The sequence below is a fragment of the Lampetra fluviatilis genome, chromosome 14 (genome assembly GCF_964198595.1).
Source record: "Lampetra fluviatilis chromosome 14, kcLamFluv1.1, whole genome shotgun sequence".
Taxonomy (NCBI): Eukaryota; Metazoa; Chordata; class Hyperoartia; order Petromyzontiformes; family Petromyzontidae; genus Lampetra; species Lampetra fluviatilis.
In genome coordinates, this window is record NC_136288.1 from 1936385 (window position 1) to 1960289 (window position 23905).

Here is a 23905-nt window from a genome sequence, read left to right on the forward strand (position 1 = left end):
CCATGAGCACTGGACTTTCCAACCTGCCCAGCTATAGAGGCACTTACAAAAATAATAATTATCAAGGCTGGAATTTGCCACATTAAGTGAAAAAACAAATGCAATGAAATATGTTATTGGTGGCCTCACATTCGCTATACTTGAGAAACTGGTTTAATTACAAGTAGCTGCCTGGATTTGGACAGATTGACTCAGTGGTGATACCATCTGATCCCTGACCCACCCAACCACCACAACGGGCGGTGGCCAAGTTGTTATGAAGGGCACTTTCAAAACACTGATGAAAACAATTTTAAAAGTCAAATTAAATAACAGTCATATTTATTGTACACACAAAGACTACAGTCAATGACAAGAGACACGTAGCTTTGTAAGGTCAGTTTAACTCTGTAAAACAGCATTAAAATGCACTGCAATTCTGACAGACTTCAGAGTACAGAATTTGAGTTCGTATTATGAAATTTTCCCAGCACAGAACGAGCAAGTAGATTGATGCTATTGGTTCTGCCTGTGGTGGAGACTGCAAAATAAGAAGTGCAATCACTAACACCGCCACAAGAAAGAGTGGCACATTCCAGAGCTAATTGCCAACATGTGTGTGGCTCCATGAAGCCTGTCTTACAGTGACGGGGCATTCCAAATTGTATGGGGATTCAACGTTCCTTCAGTATGTCACTTTACGAAGTACATACAACTACAAATGAATGCAACATTGTATAAATACATTCTGCATAATTTATACATTTAAAATGTTTGCCTACGCGTCTTTATTTGTTTACAATGCGTGTGTCAGCTGACACCCCGGGCACCCTGGTAAATGAGATGTTCGACCTCGAAGGATTTTCGAGGTGAAATAATTTAGGAAAAGACAAATAAATACAACTCTCTGAATTCCTTTCTGTCTCCCTTGAAGACGACACTTATAGTCCCATCGGGGCCTGAGTGGGGCCATAGCTCATTCATTCATTGACTCGTTCACTCATTCATTCATTGACTCGTTCACTCATTCATTCATTGACTCGTTCACTCATTCATTCAATCACGGCCCAAATTTATGTACAGCATTTTAAAATGCAGTTTCATTTATACACTATATGAATACAAATTGTACTGTTGAATATTGTTATAGTTATTGTATGTAATTTACAATAATTACAATGGCAAGAAAGTTCCATTCGTTGTCAATTCCTTCTTATCCACGTAAAGAGACGGTTGTGGAATTTTCTGGGGCCATGAAACTCAAAACTATTGACAGTTAATGGCATTTTGTGCAGTTTCAGTCAATTGGGCGCCACGGTGGCAAGATGTTAACTACCTCGCCTGTTATGCAGGAGTTTGTGGGATCGATCCCGACCTGACGCCTGTATATTTAGAGTTTGCATGTTCTCCCCGTGGTCGCGTGGATTTTTCTCCGGGTCCTCCGGTTTTTCCCTCCACATTTCGAGTCAACGTGCGTTAAAAGTATTTGGCTGCAATACATTTCCACGTGATAAGCCACTCCATTGAGCTATCATGTGTGGCCAGGTCACTTCTGAAAAGGAACTCTGTAGCTCAGTTGAGCCTTACCTGGTAAAATATAAATTGTTTAGCTTAATTTAATTAACCATGAACTAAATCAAGATTACTGTCAAGGCGAGCTGAAAAGCAACACGAATGTCAGCCTGATCATTTTACAAAGCACTGTTTCCAAATACACACAGCGTGAATATAAAACACGCGGCTCCGTCCCAGTGTTCGTTTGGCGGCTTCACACAGATGACCCACGACTCGCTCCAATCAGCCGGGTGCAGTCCAGTTCGACACCGACCCCGAGCTCGGTCACGCGAGCAGCGTGATCACGACGCCGTCGTCCTGCCCCTGCCACAGCATCTCGCCCTCGAAGTGCACGTGGCCGTGCTTGCGAGCACGCAGCAGAATGCCGACCACCTTGTCCGAGACGCGCACGTAGCGCTCGAAGAGGCGCCCGAAGGTGACGCGCGCGCGCCCGTCTTCGCCGCGAACGCCCACTTCGCCGATGATGAGCACCATCTCGTCCACCTCGCGCAGCACGTGGCGCTGGGCCCGCCGGCCCCGCTCCGCCGTGACCGTGCCGTCCAGCGGGCGGCCGTAGCCCTGCTCGCCCTTGCGCGCCCTCACCGCCATGGCGTGCTCGAAGTCGAAGTCCCCGCTGAACGGGTTCAGCCGCTGCTCGTCGACGTGGTCGCGCGAGCGCTTCTGCCAGAGGCCGGTGAGGTCGCCGACGACGCCGTAGTTCGGCACCCGGGTGCGGCCCGGCTCCTTGGCGTCGCGGGCGCTTTTACTTCTCGTCGTTTCGCCTTTCGCGGCGGCGCTGGCGTTCGTCGAAGGGCTCGGCGTCGTCCCCTGCAAGCCGCGCTCCGTTGCGTCGTGTTTGCATTTTTTAAAGTCTTTGTTCGCTCGCGCGTCCAACTCAATGGTTGACAAGCGAGGCTCGTCGGTGTTTGCTTCTTCAGGTGTAGCCTCGTGTGTGGGAGTGCTATCCGTGCTCGCATTTTTCCTTATGGCTTTCATCACCCCTTTCGGGGTGTTTTCACATTCTTCAGCATCAACTCTGCACGTTGTTACGTCTGAGAGACCATGGCTTTTTGATGGAAGAAAGATGTCTCCAGACATGTCAGTTAATGGCACATCACTCGTTTCATTTGTATTACATTCTAAGTGATCAGAAATCAAACCCAGAACATTTGTCTCGGCTTGGAAGTCCTTTTTCTCCATCATTGTGATTTTCAATTTGGCACCAAAACTTCAAAAGGATGCTTTTATTCAGATGTCTCCTCTCCTCCCTGCTGCTCCAACTCAGTCTTAAGTTACCCTTCTCGTGCCGATTTTGACCACAGAGATCGTTTGAGTTTTCTTAAATCACCAAGGAAGTGTTTACTCGTACACAACTATATAACTCACCTTCTAGTATTACGGTTTAGACACTCGCATAAGGCAAGGACTGTTTTTTTCATTGCCGAAATGTTGTGTTGTTGAGCCAAGGGGACACAAGCAACCGATCTCACTGGAAGTTCTTGCCCACAGCCTACTGCATAGGGCTCCTCTCACTAATGTCTCATCTACGTTCCTCAGCCGTGCTGCTAATCCCACACTCGTTCCAAAGCTGTGGGCATCTCTGTGACCCCTGTATCGTGTATTTATAACCCGGCTGGCCTGCACCTGGTCTATTTTAAAGCAAAGGCTAATGGTACATTTCAGGCGTATTACAAGCTGCAAGAACAAAAATAGACAATGTTCCACAGCTAGGACATTGGTTGGTGGGGTTAAAGAAGCACTGGACAAAAATTGCATGCAGACTTCCTCTCTTTATGTTATGGAAAGCGCAATTTCCAAGAATACCACAGGCAATTTACGTGTTAAGAAAAAATATCAGTGCAAATATTACTTTAAATATTGCTCTGAAATTTGCAATTGCTTTTATATTAACTGTGAATAGACATTTTTTAAAGTGAAAAGTGCCCACACCGACAATCACTGGTGCCTCTTAACAAGTAGCAGGTCTCTGGCAAGGACGAGTGTATGTAATTAATAGGACAACCTCTGTACTCCCCAGTTTACTCATATTACTGACTCCGCAGGCATTAATGATGACACGGTGGGGTTGAGTTGGTCCCTGCCAGGATTGCAACTCATCGTCATCATTCCCTCTGGTGAATCTGCCACTCGATGAAGGCCTTCCCAAGCCACTGCCATCGATTCTGTGCTGTAATAATCCAGCTAATACCTGTACACGAGCTGATTTCATCGCTCCATCTCCTTGGCGGACGTCCTTTCAGACACGCTCTTATCATTGTTGCTGCAATTATTCTTGACCAGTAGCCAAAATCCATCCTAGAGGCATGTCCTACCCACCCCTACATTTCTGATAGATTTTTTTAATTTAAACTCATGATCTCATTATTAGGAAGCATTTTTATCTACCAACCAGGGGCGGTTTCTTCATTAGGGCGATTGGGCGACGCACCACCAATGTCATTCAACCACAGAGTCACGCTAGCCGTCACTGTGCCTCTGGATATAGTCCAATCAGCGTCATGTCACGTTCTGTGGAGTACCGCCTCTTTTTGGGCGATTTCCCTCCAGCTGAGAATCGCCCCGAGTGGTCCCATAGACTTACATTCAAAGATGTTTTTTTTCGAACGGGGGCGCTGCAATGCATTCTCTATGGCTTCCGGGAGGGCTCGCCCTAACGTGCTTACGTCATCATACGTGCTTACGTCATCATACGTAAGCACGTTTCATCCAACAATATAATTTGTCGCCACCTAGTGGAATCTTTAATAAAAGAAACTTGAGTGGTTTGTTTTAATAGTGAGTATAGAAACAAACAAGATGTATTGTAAGAGTCACTTTATTTTTCATTAATATTAAAGAAGTGAAGTTGCCTTTACATGCTTAAGCTGTTAATTTATCCATTGCATGGGTGGACCTTATCCTTATCAATCATCCAGACATTTGCCCCTCCTTAGAGATTTTGCAGGAGCCGCCACTGCTACCAACTGAGCTACAACTTACAGCATTGCCTTGAGAATATTGTTGAAATATAAGCTGATTTTATATACTTCTTTTTGGAATGTGGTGACTGCATTTTAATGAGGGAAATAAGTATTTGACCCCCTCTCAATCAGAAAGATGTCTGGCTTCCAGGTGTCTTTTATACAGGTAACGAGCTGAGATTAGGAGCACGCTCTTAACGGGAGTGCTCCTAATTTCAGCTTGTTACCTGTATAAAAGACACCTGTTCACAGAAGCAATCAATCAATCAAATTCCAAACTCTCCACCATGGCCAAGACCAAAGAGCTCTCCAAGGATGTCAGGGACAAGATTGTAGACCTACACAAGGCTGGAATGGGCTACAAGACCATCGCCAAGCAGCTTGGTGAGAAGGTGACAACAGTTGGTGCGATTTTTCGCAAATGGAAGAAACACAAAAGAACTGTCAATCTCCCTTGGCCTGGGGCTCCATGCAAGATCTCACCTCGTGGAGTTGCAATGATCATGAGAACGGTGAGGAATCAGCCCAGAACTACACGGGAGGATCTTGTCAATGATCTCAAGGCAGCTGGGACCATAGTCAACAAGAACACAGTTGGTAACACACTACGCCGTGAAGGACTGAAATCCTGCAGCGCCCGCAAGGTCCCCCTGCTCAAGAAAGCACATATACTTTCCCGTCTGAAGTTTGCCAATGAACATCTGAATGATTCAGAGGACAACTGGGTGAAAGTGTTGTAGTCAGATGAGACCAAAATGGAGCTCTTTGGTATCAACTCAACTCGCCGTGTTTGGAGGAGGAGGAATGCTGCCTATGACCCCAAGAACACCATCCCCACCGTCAAACATGGAGGTGTAAACATTATGCTTTGGGGTGTTTTTCTGCTCAGGGGACAGGACAACTTCACCGCATCAAAGGGACGATGGATGGGGCCATGTACCGTCAAATCTTGGGTGAGAACCTCCTTCCCTCAGCCAGGTCATTGAAAATGGGTCGTGGATGGGTATTCCAGCATGATAATGACCCAAAACACACAGCCAAGGCAACAAAGGAGTGGCTCAAGTAGAAGCACATTAAGGTCCTGGAGTGACCTAGCCAGTCTCCAGACCTTAATCCCATAGAAAATCTGTGGAAGGAGCTGAAGGTTCGAGTTGCCAAACGTCAGCCTCGAAACCTTAATGACTTGGAAAAGATCTGCAAAAAGGAGTGGGACAAAATCCCTCCTGAGATGTGTGCAAACTTGGTGGCCAACTACAAGGAACGTCTGACCTCTGTGATTGCCAACAAGGGTTTTGCCACCAAGTACTAAGTCATGTTTTGCAGAGGGGTCAAACACTTATTTCCCTCGTTAAAATGCCAATCAATTTATAACATTTTTGACATGCGTTTTTCTGGATTTTGTTGTTGTTATTCTGTCTCTCACTGTTCAAATAAACCTACCATTAAAATTATAGACTGATCATTTCTTTGTCAGTGGGCAAACGTACAAAATCAGCAGGGGATCAAATACTTTTTTCCCTCACTGGTATGTGTGAATATTATTATACAAGTCAAAGTCTTTGCCTCACTCAAATAAGCATGCGGTGGAATCATAATTTTTTAGCCTTGAGCCAGCGGTGTAAAATCCCCATTACCTATGGTGGGGACAGTCTTACCATAGGAGAACAACCACTGCCATTTATTAGTTATTAAAATTGTTACCCGAAGAAGAATAAAATTACAAAGGCATTTTTGGAACGTGTGACTCTGTTAGATTGCCTTTTCAGTCCCAGTTCCCTTGTTTAAAACAGCAATAGACGCGGATGAATTCTGATGTCAGTAATATTAAGTTGTCTCACCATTGCCATGATGTCAAGCAACATTGTAACGGTTCACTGGTCTATGGTGTATTCTACAAATGACTAGGTTGGTCTGCCACACGTTTCCTGTACCGCGCCTGATGTGACTAATAGGGGTATAATTCAAGCAGATAATTGGGTGACCCAGCCAAAGTATATTTGATTCCAGTGGCAAGCTAATCAACATATTTCCAAGGTTCATGGACAAATAGGCTAAGGCTTGCATAGGATCTTTGATGATGAAGCCAACTTCGATAGTCCTTAACTTGGCTGACAATTAACAATTTAGAATTAATTTTGCCTTTAGCTTTAACTGTACTATATGGACACATTTTCCATGAATTTACTCGTCTAAAAACATCCGGCCAGATGGTGCAGCCATATCCTTAGAACATTTTCCACAGCCTTGCAATGCACCTATATAGTGTTCTGTACTGGAACAGAGTTTGTAGGGATATCATATGCTCATCTGGTAGGCAACATCGCGTGACTCACAATGGCCAGTCACTATTGCCGCAGCCACTTTCGTAACTTTCGCCATCGACGAAATGAGCACCACTGCGAGACAGTCAAAAGTGGTTGTCCTATGGACAAACCTGTTCCCGCCACAGTAATGTGGAATTTACACCACTGGCCAAAAGGTGTAAACAGCAGATAAATCCACCCAATCCTCAACTGAGCAGGGAAACTACTTTCATTTTGATTTAAATTATCTCAAGGCCATTTTACAAAGTTAAAAATGTCAGCCCCATAATTGAAACTTTTCCATAGCGTGCGATAAACCTGCGTTTGAGAAAGGACAGTAATTGAATTATGTTTGGATATCAAGTGTCCAAAATAGCCTCCACCGCAGCCAACCAGCCCCAGGACTGATTTACAGTTTGCTGTGCAGAGGAGAAACTTTCTGCTTCAGCCGGGCCAGGTCACCTCGCATTGACGTCGCGGGAACACAACACGTGACACGGTCAGTGGGGATAGTCGGGATTCAAAAGCCACTGCAAACTCGCCACGAGTAATCGGGCTTGTTTACGCTGGGATTTTTTTCCACGAATTAACCCTCAACGTGATTCTGATAACTCTCCTCACACCGACCCCTTACTAAGGTCGACATAAATGACGTCAGGCCATTGCTGTGGCAAGTAGTTTTTTTTAAATAGACATGTTCATGCAAAGTCCATCTGTATGACATGGGGATGTTCCTATTGATAATTGAGATAGGCCTAAAAAAAAACTCGGATATTTTTCATTCATGAGAATGGGATGATAGGTTTCCATGTGAGTAAATGAAAGTGATTAAGACTGTATTATCAGTCGTATTAACTCTGTGAATAGACAGCCCATTCATTTTCTACACAGTTGACCATTTACGGGGCTTGTCATACAACAGGTAAGTCATTCATAAGCTGCCCTTTCTATATATCAAACGCAATTCAGTCATATGCTAATTTTGGACGAAGTAAGCTTCCCATTTGTTACATATACTGCACATTATAAAGCATTCATTTCAGTTGATGTAAATTATACTTAAAATACATTTTCCAAGTTAGGTTTGGCAACCCTCAACCCATACCACAACGCTAACTAAAGCTTGCCATGCAATACAGCGCAATTAGTAACTCACTCTGGTGCTGTCACACACACTATCCTATCATATTGATGGTGGGCAGCAACATCTACTGTTGTACTGTACGGTGTTTGCTATGATCCCACGTCTATGCTCCCCACCTTCGCCAAACGAAATCATTATTTATTTATTTTACCAGATAATGGCCACTGGCCTCTGTCCACCCAGCAGTATAGAATGGGTCCGGTCGCAGTCGACGGCAAGTTGCGCGTGGTGGGGTAAAATGAGGGTACACCCACCTCAACCCACCTCTTTAAACACGTCTGGTCAACGGAGGGAGTACTGAAGACCACATATCCTCTAGAGGTCCCTCTAGTGGAGGCCCTTCCGTCAAGCAATCACGTGAGCAGGCAAACAATTACAGGGTTGCACCTTGACATGTGAGCTGAAAAAAAGTGGCCAGGTGTGCCACGCGGTGACTTAGGCACCACGTGGTACACTTTCGTGCGTGGCACAGTCAGTGCATTCATTGCTATAACTCCGAAGGAAACAATGACCAGTTGCTGATTTTCGGAACCAGTCATTGGTTACAAAACCGGTTACAAGTTGAGCAGTTGTCGTTAAAATATCGAATATAAACGATCCGAATTTCCCACAAAAGGGCCATAATTGTCTTTACAAATCCGAAATGTTTCCGTTCGAAGCTCATGACAAAGGATCTACACGTACGCATGCACGTTCCTGTTGACAATCCACTGCAGGATGTGGGCCTCGACAAGATGTGCACGTCATGGTAATTTTTTTGACCATTCTTCAACACCTTGGTCAATTATGGGGTGCGACGGTGGCGAGATGTTAACTACTTCGCCTGGTATACAGGAGGTCGTGGGTTCAATCCTGACGTCTGTATATTTGGAGTTTGCGTGTTCTCCCCGTGGTCGCGTGGATTTTTCTTCGGGTCCTCCGGGTTTTCCCTCCACATTCAGAAACATGCGTTTCGAGTATTTGGCTGCTATAAATGTTCACATGCTATGCCACTTCGTTGAGCTGTCATGTGTGGCCAGGTAGATTCTGAAAAAGAGCTACAGAGCTCAGTAGGGCCTTTCCTGATAAAGTAAAAATAAAAATGAAATAGTTTTCATACTAACAAAAAAATAGTTTCTCGTTTATCTACAGGGACTTTGATAAATGATTTTCATGGAGGGCCACGTATCTCGAACACCGCAGCTGTTAGCAGCCATCAGTGGCGAGGAAGGTGGCGTCAGAGAGTCTGCGTGTGGATTGCCATTACATAACACAGAAGCTAGTGAAGGGCAACTTCCTCCAGATGGCGCTTGGCAGCCACTCCAGATTCCCGCTTGGACTTGGGATGATGCGTGGCGGTGCCCTGAGACCCTTGGGAGAATATTGGGTATCGGTCTCACCTTGGAGGGTCGCTTGTATTCATAGGATGTCTCAGTTTGGTCAGGTTTGTGGTAACGGTGAGACGCTGCCACGGAAAGATCTGAGGAGAATTAGTCATCGTCAAAATGGGATTGGCTCCTATTGCATGTATGCTTGAAGAAGACTGTTACAATCTTTGGGAATGTTGTTACTCTCTGATTTTTGGAGAAACATAATTTTGGAAGAAAAAAACAGCATTGGTTTTAGGATAAAAAAATAAAATAGGTGCTAAAGTGCAAGATCATTTGCTGGGAAATAAAATATCCAGCACAATCATACTTTGAAATTGTTCAAACTTAGCATATTTAGCATTAGGGGAATAATTAATATGGATTATTAACCTGTAGATCGAGCCCTGGGTCCAAGAGACTCAGATTGGTGTGTTTGGTATTAAACTTGCACGCAGACCTCTTCATGATCTCATACAAGACACGTAACATCTTATTACATAAATGGATCGATAAGACAATTATATCATTATACATTACTGCTTCGGGTTTTCCAGACACGACCGCTGGGGCAGTGTAGAATATTTCATGGCTGCGTGCAAAGCGATAAGATCGCACACGATGCATCATCCATCGAGTCGCGGGTGTAAGAATTGATGTTTTCAATCCCATTATGTTATGTAATGGGATTACGTAATCATAGCAGCCACTTGTGGCCGCTACATTCCACAATGGTAATACCTTAAAATTGATTATTTTGTAAAATTATGACCATGAATCTAGACCTGTTATCCAATTTAGGGAGCAGGGCTGGGGACTCGTTACCAACCCAATTAACAATGTCTTATTTCAAAATCTGTAAATGTGTTGCCTATGGACATATACATTCTATGGGACTGATGCCGTTACATGACTGTTAACTTTCCCATTGGGTCTAGTACACGTACTCTGTGTGTACCATAAGCCACTGTGGTTTAACCATTGACATGTATTCGCAGCACATGTGATGTATAAATGGTTGACAGTGCAAGGGAAAAAGTGGAGTTAAATTAATAAAAGATATTAATGCCACCCGTGATTTATATGTTGGGATTCCAGGACGACACAAATCACATTTTGTGTCCTTTTTATAGTCATGGATGAGATAAAATAAATATTTCAACAAGCAGGACGTGTATTTTATGTAAAACATAAACTAAGCTCGTGGAGATATATTTCTTCATTTATTAAACAAAATCATGCAGCTGGTACTTTCCATGTATTTAATCAACTTTCCTAAATATTAACCCAGGCACCTCTAACCTTTCTCAGAAAGCCTTGGGGCATCTGCTTCAAGCTCCCGCGGCCCAAAATGATATTCAATCTGATAACATTTAGATTACAGAAACATTTCAGAGTGTGGGAAACAATGTTTGGTAATTCTCCGCACGTACAGCAAAGTGAATTGGCCTATGACCAAATCATCCGATCTCCTCTTATCACAGCTCAGCAAGTTTTAGCCCGTAGTGTCTGTTGCTTATCGATGGGTGACAGCCGTCCTTGAAACAGGTGCTGCTGGCTACTGCGAGGCGGTGTTATCCATTGTTATGTGCTGTACTTATACTCGCGTAAACGTAAATGTGTCGTCAAACTCGCCACCACCCGACACAGCCAACTAGTAAGGCTTGTCACGTAAACAGAACATGCCAGTTCGTTTCTAGTACAGCACACCGGTGTGTTGGAGAGTAAACCCGCAACATTTACAAATCGAGTACGACGTTTCTTCAGTAATTACAACTAGCATCATCAGACAACAGTCAGATTTGTAGAGAAATCCTCCTGTTTCGGTTTTAAATAGAGGGATAAATGTGCTATCAAATCTTACTACTTGTGGCCAACGTTACTAATTGGCTGTGTCGAGTGGTGGCGGGTTTAACGACACATTTACATTTACGCGATCTAACCAAAAAAGCCTCTTATGTATAATATAGGTCGTGAAAGCCTACGTCTTAAAGTAAGTATGAATGCCTTCAACCCACACTGACGAGCGCAGTGAAGTATGGTCAAACATATTCCCCACGACCCACACGGCGTGAAGCAGCTCTCTTCCTGCAGAGGCTTGACACAAGGGGACTGCGTGGAGTGGAGTGAATCGAAGGCGCGTGCGCGCGATTCGGCACGCGTCTCACTAACCAGACAGAGTCTCTGTTACGAATTGTTGCAATTCACGTCGACGATTCTAGTCCAGAAACGTCAATTCTCCTTTAAACGCCGTGCTCAGAGATCACGAGATACCCCCCTGCAGCGTGCAATGTGCAGATCAGAAAACATCGATCCTCATACTCGCCACACGAATGTTCGGCTTCAGAATGAATATAAACCAATCGATCGTTATACATCCCGAATACATTGTGAAGTCCACCAACAGGATGCGATCGGCTCTTGCTTCCTGGACCCCCCTCCCTCCCGGAAGGTGTTATTGATATTCACCAGGGCTGCCTCACATTGGGAGGTCAAAAGGGCAAAGGGGCTAATGCAATGAGTAGGCATCATCGAGTGCACCTGCAACGTTGGCATGCGATTGGAACCGTTGAGTCAACGTTGACCCAACGTTCCAAGTTTACCGAGGATGACTGTGTCTGTGGGCCACGTAAGGAAGGCTGCATGTGCTACGGACTTGCCTTCACTCCCTACCACACAATTATTTGCACGTGCAGTGGGGAGTGAGCAATTCTCGTGGATATGCACATTGTTTGCACGAGCCACGACAACTTTGGTGGCAGTGCCGCTGTTGTGAATGGCATTTGCTGGTAATCTCCAGCCAGATGTGACAGCTCATTTTTGGTGGGAACTCTTGGGGAAAAAAATATAACATCCGATATTTGGAAGTTCCCACCCATAAATGGTCATATCCGCCAGCGCCAGTGATATGCGAGTCATATACACATTCTCCACGCTGTGTAAATTCTTGTGTTAACAGCTTTATTTTGCGACACAATTTATTATGGTAAATGCTTTGCACAAAGGTCCACATATAGTAAATTTAACACTCCATATAGTACCGTTTTTTGGGAAGGCAATAAGGGCTTTCTCATGGATACTCATCCTGGCATAGGCATGTGGAATTTCTAGCACTGGCTCAGAAATGTAAACAGGATGTAAGAAGCCCCATTATGCTTATTTAAGTTGATTTTATTTGTTACACGACAAATCCCTTCTAGCCAGTTGCCCAGCTATTTTACATGGGATATCCGTGTTGCATGAGCACAGCAACGACAACAACAACAACATCAGTCCAGAAGGAATATTGCACAACTAACAATAATGCACAAGCAGGGGACCATGTAGATTTTTTAAAAGTTTTTTTTTCACAGCGCTTTTGTAACCGAGTTGAGGGTTGTACTATGGAGACCTTCGACAGTGTTACAATATATTTGCATGCCTCTAAACTACAAATGCCCATTCTGTTTGAACTCCAGAGGTGATGCACTTACATATAGAATGCCCAATATTGGAAATCATATTCCCAATACCCGATGTCTGTAAAAGCAGCGTGGTCCACTAAGAAATAATTACAAGAGTGTTGGCGATTTGGGCAGAGTGCCTCTCCGTGGTTCGGGGCTTTAAGCTAGCCCAGAGCAATATCGACATCGCATCCTCAACACGTGGCCTGAGACATCCATGCACATCTACTCTTGGCACCCGTCACCGCGCTCTGGTTATGCTATCTGCGTGGCATTAAACAGACTTGGATGTACACTGGCGCACGTGGTCCATTTTTTGAACAGTGCTCTTGTGAAGATGCACTGTATCGTGCAAAGGTTTTGTTACTGGTAGGAACCTCTTGATTACACCAGCCCACAGGGGATTATTGTGTCTGTCCGTCGTGCAGGGAGGGGCTGGGTGGGGAGGGAGGGGCAGGGTGGGGAGGGGAGGGTGGGGAGGGGCTGGTTGGGGAGGGGAGGGTGGGGAGGGGCTGGGTGGGGAGGGAGGGTGGGGCTGGGTGGGGAGGGTGGGGCTGGGTGGGGGGTGGGAGGGGTGGTGCTGGGTGGGGAGGGGCTGGTCACCCCGTGGTGCCCTTATAAAACTCAACGTTTAACCTACTCACGCCGGCTTGTGCCCGCCCTCACAGTCGGGCATATTTGCGGAATACACCACGCCGCCGTTGACCCTGGCCATTGACCGAGCAACCCAACGTTCCTACCAGTTCCCTCTGCAGGAATGTGTTTTGCGGAAGGTCAACTCGTTCAGCGTGGAGTGCAACGCAAAAAAGGAACACCATGGTTCTACCAGAGACATCATTTGACGTGTGGGTAGAGTAAATATGCAATTTAACAAAGGAATAGATTAAAACGTGTTGGGTTTTTTTAAGTTCACAATCTTTGAACTGAATTGTGTGTGAGAATCTATAATATTTGAGTCCGATATGTCCTAATTTGTTCACGTTACCCCAACAGCCACCGCAGGCGTGATGTTCACCGCTATGTAAGTAAAATAATACATTATTTTATTGAATCGTGAGCCCGAATCGTGGCAATTAAATCACGAGGGGTGGAATTCGTCCCATGAAAAGGTGGTGAAGATATCAGCTTTACACATTTCACATGAGACGTGGCTAACAGAGGTAAGTAATAGTGGACCTCTAGTGTTGCATTGAGCTATGTAATGAACACTGTGCAGTCACAATGCCATGATACGAAGCTGGGTGGTATAATGACATGGCAAAAGACACCGCTGTACATAGACATATACTAATTAGTGCCACAAATATGGGTTGTTATTCCTGAAGAGAGCTTACACCGTGACACATGGCAGTTGAGTTTCATCTATTTACGCTTGTCATTTTGCTTGAATCCTCTGTACCACGTAATAAGAATGACTATGCTGCGGTGCCAGCAGCATTCCGGAAACCTGGAAGTTGCCCAGATGTAAGGCAGTGATTTTCCTTTCCGTGCTAAAGGACAGAGTCTGGTGATCAACACAGGCTCACGTGTTCAGCTCCACATCGTTGAAGCTGAACAGTGACTCAATGTGTTCTATTAGAATGTCCGTGCGGTTAAAATACCTCGTGCGCTTGAAAGGGCGTCCACGCCATGGAGACGGAGCGATTAAATAAATTCACATAGGAGGTGGATTATGACATTGCAGGATTGTGAGAAGTGGCGGTGGCTTTGGAGACCTTCATCCAGCAGTGGATTGACCATGTCTGACGCTGATGAACATACCTCAGTATGTATAAAATAATGACGAGACTTTATTTTTTTCAAAAAGTTATTTCATTTGGGATGACTGTAAACATAATTTGGTTGGGAAATTTAGCAAAACTTAACCACCAAGGAAATTAATGATTGGAAATATTCTTTAATAAAAAAAAACACGATGTTTTAGTCTGTTAATTAATAATTATTTCTTGACTTAAAGCTTTCGTGACTGCAGGAATTCTTATTCTTGGGTCTTTCGGTAAAGTCACGTAGATAGGTTCAAAGAAAATATTTTTTTGTTATTTCCTTTGAACCTATCTATGTGACTTTACCGAAAGACCCAAGAATGATTAAAAATTATGTTTACGATCCTGATTTTTATTTCGGATGAGACATAATTCCTCATTTTCTGTGTAATTGTACAATTAAAAAAATGTGATGAACAATATTTGACAGGTTATTTTGTTTCTGCAAGTGATATTATGCAATAATCTCATCAGGCCACACATTTCTTCTTGTTTGCACAAATGTGTGACTATGTTCAAGTCAGCACCCTGACTTGGCTTAATGTGTGCCAGATGTAAGCGTACAATCCATTCCAGAACACTTCATTGTGTTTGTTTCACAGTTTACAATGCGTACTATGCAATGTTGTATCCTCATTAAGTGTTTTTCTCCCCTCAGAATATGGAAATAATGAACCATAAATCTCAGTAAAATTCCTGTCTGGTCCGTGCCAGGGTTATGCCCCACATCCATCCGAGTTGTCTGCCTCAGCAATCGCCTTCTTATTCTCTTGTCCATTTGTCTCTTTACATTCTGTGTTTTAATTAATTCATTAAAGACCTTTCTAGTATTTTTCTCCAATAATAAGAACCATAACTGACCGTGAGAGTTCAAATTTCAGCCACGCAAGCCAGCTTAAAATATCTTCTCCTGCAGTATTCTACTATAATTTACTGTTGCACAATTACGTTAAATTTATTTTACCCACGCTGGCATCGGGAACGCAAATTGGCGGATTGTGTTATCCATACTTCTCTGTGACTTTCCCGTTGCCTACGCACAGATGCGCAGATCAGCGTGGGCAGCGTGGTGGATATGCCGACACTTCCGGCCACACAAATATTGTCCACGGGAAAACATGACTCGTAGGAAGGATAGTTGTGAGGATTGAGGGGTGTGGATTTTAGGAAAAGCAGCTCATAGGAGGGAGAATTACAACGACAAGTTTATATGGTGTATGCATGCAACGGTAATTATGCTTTCCAAAGTGGAAAAAAAATAGTGAGGCCAGAAGAGCGAAGTGGGGGCGGGGTGGGGGTGTTAAGAACTACTGGACATCAGTGAAAAAAAGCTTTATAGCTCATCGGATTCCCCCAGTATGAATATTCTGATTCAGATGTTGAAACATGGGAGAGTAGAGAGGGCAAGGTTCGCCACATTGCAGACATCGATCGGGCTTCAAGCACCCTGAATTGTACTTTTTTTTCTTTTTGAAATTGTACTTTTACTTCGGTAGAAACTTTCAGTGTCAACACGACATACTTTATGTTAAGAGTTGCAACAGGCAGATGTTGCTCGCCGCATTGTGGTGTAAAGAAAACGTTGCTGAAATGTTTAGTGGTTTAATGGGTGTAAGTTACACAAAACCCAGCGAAATGTAAATAAACTTTGCTGACCTTAATTGTCTTGGGAAAAGTGTCTTTAGAAACAACACCGCGGGAACAACTTTCGCTAATAAATAATCATCATGTACAGCCCTTTGCCAATCGACTGCTGGAAGATGGTCTCTCCTTCACTCATTTCTGGTCACGTGGGTTGATTGTCCATACTTCACCATGCTGGCGCAGTGCACGTTTGTGAAAGGGAGGGGAGAAGCAGTTCTCATTCAGATATCACCCGGTGGTGATGTTCGCCGTCGCCGTGAATTAAACTCAGGTCAATGGGTTCATAACACGGTGCTAGAAAAACTGCGCCACCAATTCCCCCCCTCCCCCTTTCAGAACTAACCTTAACCCCACCGCCCGCAAATACTCATACAGACTGCAAAGAGTAAAGCTACACAGCGATGGAGTGCAGCAAAAGCGTGACGTTCAGAGGAGGACTAAGTGAAGTCTATCGGCGTGCTCGCTCCCAGGCGGACACTCGCAATCAGCCGTGCACTCCTAAGGCCCCGAGACCATTTACGGGGAGAAAGGGCCTCACCTACACCGTTATTTTGGCTGGCATGCCAAGTGTGCCACCACTTTGATATTGCGGCACACGCTATGCTGTCCACTGCAGCGCAATCAGCCAACATTCTCAGGGGATTCATCTTTTCTTCTTTTAAGCAGCACGCGAAAAATGAAAATTGAAAACAGAGTTGCGCAGGTCACCGGGGCTTTTGCTGCTATAAGGCTCCTGTTAACTTTGATATGTCGAGAGCAGAACAAGTTAATTCCAGAGCTTTGTGGGCGCCACGGTGGGGCGTGATGTCACCTCCCTCACCCAGTACGCAGGATGCCGTGGGTTCGATCCCGACCCTGACGCCTATATATTTGGATTTTGCATGTTCTCTCTCCCCGTGGTGGTGTGGATTTTTCTCCGGGTCCTCCGGTTTTTCCCTCCACGTTTAGAATCAACACGCGTTTCGAGTATTTGGCTGCTAAAAATTTCCACGTGATAAGCCACTTCGTTGAGATATCATTTGTGGCCAGGTCGCTTCTGAAAATGAGCTATGTAGCTCAGTGGGCCTTCCCTGGTTGGATAATTATTATTTATCTCTTGTTAACATACTGTATTGTCATAAAGTATGTGATATAAGCCAAGATCTCATCATGAGACTAACTCAAGTAATGTCTCTCGTTCGCCACTGTCAGCGCACTGTAGGATAAAGACCTATCCACACCATGCTGATCATGAGGTTTGTTTTATTGTCTTTAACCACATTGGCCATTGCGGGTTGGCGAAGTTTGGCAAGCATAGACATAGGAGCATAGGTGTGCATTACAACCACGGACTTTGCTTGACGGCCCTCTGCTGCCCCATGCTGACGAGGAGGAACCCGCGACTCATTCAGATGTCACTCGCCACCGATGTCAGCCATTGACGGGAATCGTCCTCAGGTCGCCGGGTTCATAGCACGCAGTGCCCCAACCACTGCACAGCTGCTCCCATCTCGCGTCTCTGAGGAGTGGCTCAGAGTCACATTACACTATTTCAATGTTGAAAATATATCCCTTGTGCCACGTAACATTTGTCAGTGGCTTTAATATTGTAATACAGCGTATTTAATAACTCTATAAACCATTATTGTACCACGTGTATGCTGTATATTTGTGGAGCGGTGGCGGAGTGGTTCACGCGCTGTTGACTCTTCGATTCCCAGTCAAGCGTGACATCGTCAGTGATATCTGAACCAGTCCTGAGCTTTTCTCTCGCTCACGAAAACCGCACCGGCGAGCATCGTGAAGTATGGTCAAACAACCGCGGCAACCGATACGGTGCAGGGAAAGCGTTCCTTCAGCAGTGGGTGGGCAAAATTTCCAGCAGTGGGTGGGCAAAATGTCAAAATTGGTTGTTACGTTTAGAGCAGTGGTTCTTAACCTGGGGTGCAATCACCCCCTGGGGGTGCAAGACACGGACAGATTTTTTTCGAAGGTAAATCATCGAAACACAAAGTAACCACGGGCAGGTAAGTGCAACTACTTTGTTTTTATCAAACCTATGTATGTATTAACATGATACGTTTTTTAACGATTGAGAACCACGAGGGTGCAGGGCTTGCAGTAAAGGTTAAGAACCACTGATTTAGAGTATTTGGCTGCTACACATTTCCACACGATAAGCCACTTCGTTGAGCTATCATTTGTGGCCAGGTTGCTTCTGAAAATGAGATTATGTAACTCAGTGAGCCTTACTTGGTGAAATGAATTTCGTTTTTTAATTACATATTACTTTGGGTTTCTAATATTAAATGACCGTCTGCTGATTTTGTAAAATTTGTGGAATTGATACATCCATACCATCTTGCAGGATCCTAATTGGAAACGAGATATGAATCGGGTTCAAATATTAATTTTGTATTGACCTGAACAAACTTGTCTCTATTTTAATGACTATTTGCTTGCCATATAATAATAGGATTTGGATATATATAGCAACTGCATTTGAAAACGCCGGAGATTAAGAGTGGGGAAATGTATTGCATAGAGAGAGAGGAAGGGAGAGTCACAGGCAGAGGGAACAATAAAATATTGAGCATATACTTTAACAGGGGCCTAGAGTCAACAGGACGAGTTACTGGAGGAAGGCAATTCCAGAGCATTGGGGGCAGCAGATGAGATTTGGGGGACCTACAGAGAAAACGTTGACTGGGGACTGCAACTGGGCTACGTACGGTGCAAAAGAAGTTAAACGTACATAGAGTAGATGCTCACGAAAGATGAAACAATGCAGCAGGGATGCATGATGCCAAATACTGTACAGATGAAACAGGGCAAATCGACAACACAAGAGATAGGTTGAGACAGTACAAAATACATGACAGTGCAAAAGGTAGTAACAAATAGACACAACTATACATTACAGACGTAAAATACAGCGCAAGAAATTAAAACTAGATACATTACTTAAACATTCGTCGTGTATATTATGGCTGTACGCACCTCTCAATGTCGATGAGACGGCAGGAATATCACGCTGGTGTGCATTGAAACCTTTTATCATTGGTCAATATTTTTTCTTGCAATCAGCGTCAAGGTGAATGAAACAAATGTATATGTTTTCATTGCCGTGATGAATCATATTCTTATTATTATTTTAGAAAAAAAATCCTCAAGAAATGTACCTGCATTGATTAAATTTGGTGGTGGGGGGTGGATTTTTTTTTTAAATTTAGGAATAAAATTGCCATCGTTTATCAATGCAGGGTATCATCTTTGTATGTGCTCCCTCGTTTTGCCTTCCCGGTAATTAAAAGAACAAACTAATTTTCATTGCAACACATTTATTTTCTTCGTTTAAGTCGATAACAGATTTGAAATAGCTTTTTTATATGGCATGTTTCAGTGTTTAGATTTGATCGAAAACATAAGAAAAGTCTAGGACAGCTGCGACAATACGCCAGACTTGGCCGATCGTTTGAGTCACACAGCAGTGCAAGGAGTCACGGTGTAACATTACTGCTGCCTTCATTCTCTTCTAGCTTGGATAGAATCACTGCCTTGACTTGAGATGTTTCAATTCTCCCAAACATGAGGAACACATTTTAAGTACTATTAACATATAAACGCGTGCAGTAATGTACATTGCAGTTCATTTTTCTGTTCATAACCAACTAAAGGTGGCAGTGGTTTGTGAACCGTGCTAAGAACACGGTTTCCCGAGTTCGATTCACGGTCATGGCTAACATAAGTGGCGAGTAAATATCTGATTTGGCCTGGGATTCTCCCCCTTGACGAACCTACAATGATAGAATTGGTGAAGTATGGTCAAATAACCCCATGACAATGCACTCTGTGGTGGCTTTCATCTAACAGGCTTCAGATGCATTGTTATTAGCTTACTGAAGGCCATACGTGTTTTTTCCAAGGATTATCTGTCAAATTACACGCATCCTGACACTCAACAAGGTCTCGTGCAAGAAGTTTAATTGCAGCATTAATCATCAAAACAAAACATTACGGTTAAACATCAAGTCTGTGCGTCGTGTTTCTCATGTCTTTGATGATAAAGAATTATTGTTTTAATTCACGATCACAACCCATCCACTGTCACTATTTGGTATCGCCGTTTTGATTGTATATGGCTGGAAACATCTTACTGTATAGAGGATTGCAGAACTTGGCCAATTGTTGGTGCCGCATCACCGCGTGGCTCCCTTCGAGCTTGTCTGTGGTTCCTCGGCAATTGTGAGATGCGATTTGCATGAATGACAACAGTGTATAAAGCTAAAACATCAACATTAAGTGTTGTTTTATTTTCCTTCAAACTAAATTATTTAACAACCATTGCCGTACAGTAGTTGTTTTAAACCATGCTCTATATGAAGACGTGAAAAAACTAAAAAGTTACAGTCAGTGAAGGCCACACATCGGCACGACATCAAAACTATTTTGTTTTAATAAGCTTATTTATTGTTATATATTTGTTTGAACATTCAATACTTTGTGTTGAAAAGAAAAGTTGGTCTTAGTAAAAATAAATAGAGCGGTTAACGTTGCCATATATCAGTGTTTCTCAACCTTGTTCGGCCCTCGGACCACTCAAGTTCCCCACCCATGGTGACAAAACACATTCACTTCTTACTTTAAATACCAGTGATCAGAGGTGTGGACTCGAGTCATGTGACTTGGACTCGAGTCAGACTCGAGTCATGAATTTGATGACTTGCGACTCGACTTGGACTTGCATAACAGTGACTTTGTCCCACCTATGAGATGTGGACTCGAGTCATGTGACTTGGACTCGAGTCAGACTCGAGTCATGAATTTGATGACTTGCGACTCGACTTGGACTTGCATAACAATGACTTTGTCCCACCTCTGCCAGTGATACAAAACGATTCATTTTACCGGAACATGCAAAAAAACTACACAGCCAGAGTTTTTTTTTAGGGGTGGCATTTAGATCTTAGGGTTCGGGTCGTCTAATCAGTGTAGTTTTCCTAACTAAATTTTTTAACTTATTAAATATAATCCGTCAAATATTAGTTAATGACAGAAACAAAAGGAATAAACATTGTAATTATTTCCGGATCAAACTAAGTTTACATCACAATGCTGCGAACCACCTGGGGGGCAGTCGCGGACCACTGGTCGTATCCGGGCACCACACTCCACCACCGCCTTATATCAGTGCCATATATCATGCGGAGGTAATCACCCAGCATACGTTTACATTGCAGTTCACCAGCACAAGGCCCTAGACAAAAACTAGAAGAACGGAAGAAGGATCAATGTTAAGATCAGGCTCCCTCTGGAGATGTAATTCTCAATGGCTTAGTTATAACAGCTGCCGTGCTGGATAAAGACTTGCTGAACAGGGCAGGTACACTGGCTTAATGATTACATAGCATTGAGGTTTGTACTACATCGTACTTTTGGGACGAGGCCCCTAGTAATGTCTTGGGCATATTGCAAAATGCACAGCTGGTAATGTGATTGTAATTGTTTTTCACAAGCACACACAGCAGTTTCTGGTTATAATTTGATGCAAACAGGTATCGAAACAATAGCAGATACGCCTGCACATATATGGGTGCAATATAGAGTTAGAATCGGCTACACACTACTCACTGGATTTGAACTACTTTTGTAAGCGATTCAATCTTAATGCAACCACAGACATTCGGCTACAATGAATTGCAAAGTGACCAGTAGCTGGTATATTTCAACAAGGATGGAAAATAGTTGGCAACAGTGCAACAACAGGTAATTGGAAAATAAACAATGGTCAGAACAGGCAAATATGTTTTCTGTTCACTGATGCATCTCACTGAACGATTATCAAGCAATGCACGTGGGTGTTGAGGAATTTCCCTTGCATTTTCCTGCACTGAAATCTGCCAAAGTACTCTTACTCACTTCAAAATCCTACAAAATAATGCCAAAGAAGTTTTCGCTTCCACGATTTTCTATTTGACCCAGACACAACGCTGGCACCCACATCCATTTAGATTGCAGCTATATGATCCGCAACAGGTTTTTGAACAATAATTCCCTTGTGTCAAGTGTGTGCAATAGATAGTATCATACAAATTCTGGCACAACGCCACTCACTGTTCCATTATCTCTATTGGTCGCACCTAAACAAGGCAGATTTTAGAATTTTTTTTAAAAAGCTGCAGCAGATTTCACTGCTGGAAATCAACACAGCTTGCGAACAATGTTTTTTTTTTGCTCAGATATTGGATGCCGCATCGTTTAAAAAAAAAGTATGGGTCATTTAGAATTTGAGATGCCTGTTTGTTTGATTTATCTCTGTTGAGATACATCAGTGGTTGCAACACGTGTCACGTTCAAAAACTTGGACAAGATGCCACTGTGGCTCTGGGGCATTGAAAAACATATAAATTTGGGATCCTGAATCCCTTTGAGAAAAGTCCAACAAGTGTTGGAGCAGAAATACGTTAACAACAACTTTATCATGGGAAAAAAACATCTCTCCGTGGCTGTGACATAGTGATATATGTAAACTTGCTGCTGCTATTGAGATGGACGACTCTGCTTTTAGCAGTTTCATGCCGGAATTTGTCTTCAAGTCCCTGGTCGATTCCTTTCTGGGAAAATCTATCTCTCCTTTACTGTAAATTTTACCAACCCTACGTCGCAAGGAAATATTTCCCTTTATTCTTTGGAAAAAAATTCCAATTCCAAGAACCCAACCCCGAATAACACGGAATGCATTATGAAACGAATCAGAGCATTGTTAAGTCATCCACGTTCATCACAGACTTGTAAACATTCCTCTGCAGTTTAAAAAAGTAACATTTATTAACAGGTGGCCGGATGGGTCAATCGTCAGAGTAGTTATCCAACACCGCCTGAGACCCTGGGTTGGAATCTGGACAGCCACCTATGATTAAAACTCGGCTTATCAAATGCATTGGCTTTCAAAAAGTCCATCACCTAAATTGTTGCTTTGCACTTCCTATTCTTTGGGTCTTTCGATAAAGTCACGTAGATAGATCAAATAATAAAACAAAAATAACAATATCACGACGTTTCGATCGAATATATTCTCAGCAGCTCTTCCGCGATATTTCTCACCTGATGACGATTGCCCGTGTTGCGATCGAAACGTCGTGATATTGTTTCATTTCTCGTTTGATCTATCTACGTGGCTTTACCGAAAGACCCAAATAATATGAAATCCTGCAGTCACGAAAGCTTTAAGTCAAGATTTTCACTTCCTGTTGTGAGAATTAAAAATATCGGTTTGACTATCATGCGACAAACAATTTCACAGAAGCCAATCTCTTAAACGGGGCGCACTCTGTGATATTTGCGAAGAGGCTCCGATAGCACAATTGGAATTAATTGGGTATCAAACCCATAATATATTAATACAAATCAACATGCGTAAGTACAAGCGAAAGTAAAAGGTATTCAGCCAACAGTTACATGACGAGGTGTCAAAGGTTTACCACACCTCCGATTAGCACGGTTGGCTACGTAGGGCGCGAAATAAATTCGACAAACATACCAATGGCTATTATTTCAGAAAATCGAGGCAGCGGTGTAGCGTGGTTAGCACGGGCCTCGGTATAATACCATTAAACGGGGCCCCCTGTCCCAATTTCCCCTCTCTCCATAGACCAACGCCTATCCCCCCTCCACTCCCATTCCAGCCTGTGCACTCCAGTGCAGTTGCACCGGCTGCACACTCGATATCGCCGTCACTGAACAGTCAGTGGGCGAGACACTGTGGACAG

The 23905-nt window shown here is 43.6% G+C and overlaps 2 protein-coding genes across 2 annotated transcripts in view; both read right to left on the reverse strand.

Moving 5' to 3' along the window:
• SELENON (selenoprotein N) overlaps window positions 1-23905 on the reverse strand; it is a 105903-nt gene that overhangs the window by 22230 nt on the left and 59768 nt on the right. The window contains exon 3 of the mRNA XM_078862551.1: window positions 9341-9420. Within this exon, the coding sequence (XP_078718677.1) occupies window positions 9341-9363 (23 nt within the window). The 5' untranslated portion in view covers window positions 9364-9420. The remainder of the gene's footprint in view (window positions 1-9340; window positions 9421-23905) is intronic.
• Window positions 1538-2529, reverse strand: LOC144935768 (actin-binding Rho-activating protein-like). The gene has a single exon (XM_078862509.1). The coding sequence runs from the start codon at window positions 2527-2529 to the stop codon at window positions 1819-1821; it is 711 nt and encodes a 236-aa protein (XP_078718635.1). The 3' UTR covers window positions 1538-1818.

Bases quoted from the DNA above. Each gene is read 5' to 3' on its own strand.
- LOC144935768 (XM_078862509.1), bottom strand. From the start codon at position 2,529: ATGAAAGCCATAAGGAAAAATGCGAGCACGGATAGCACTCCCACACAC.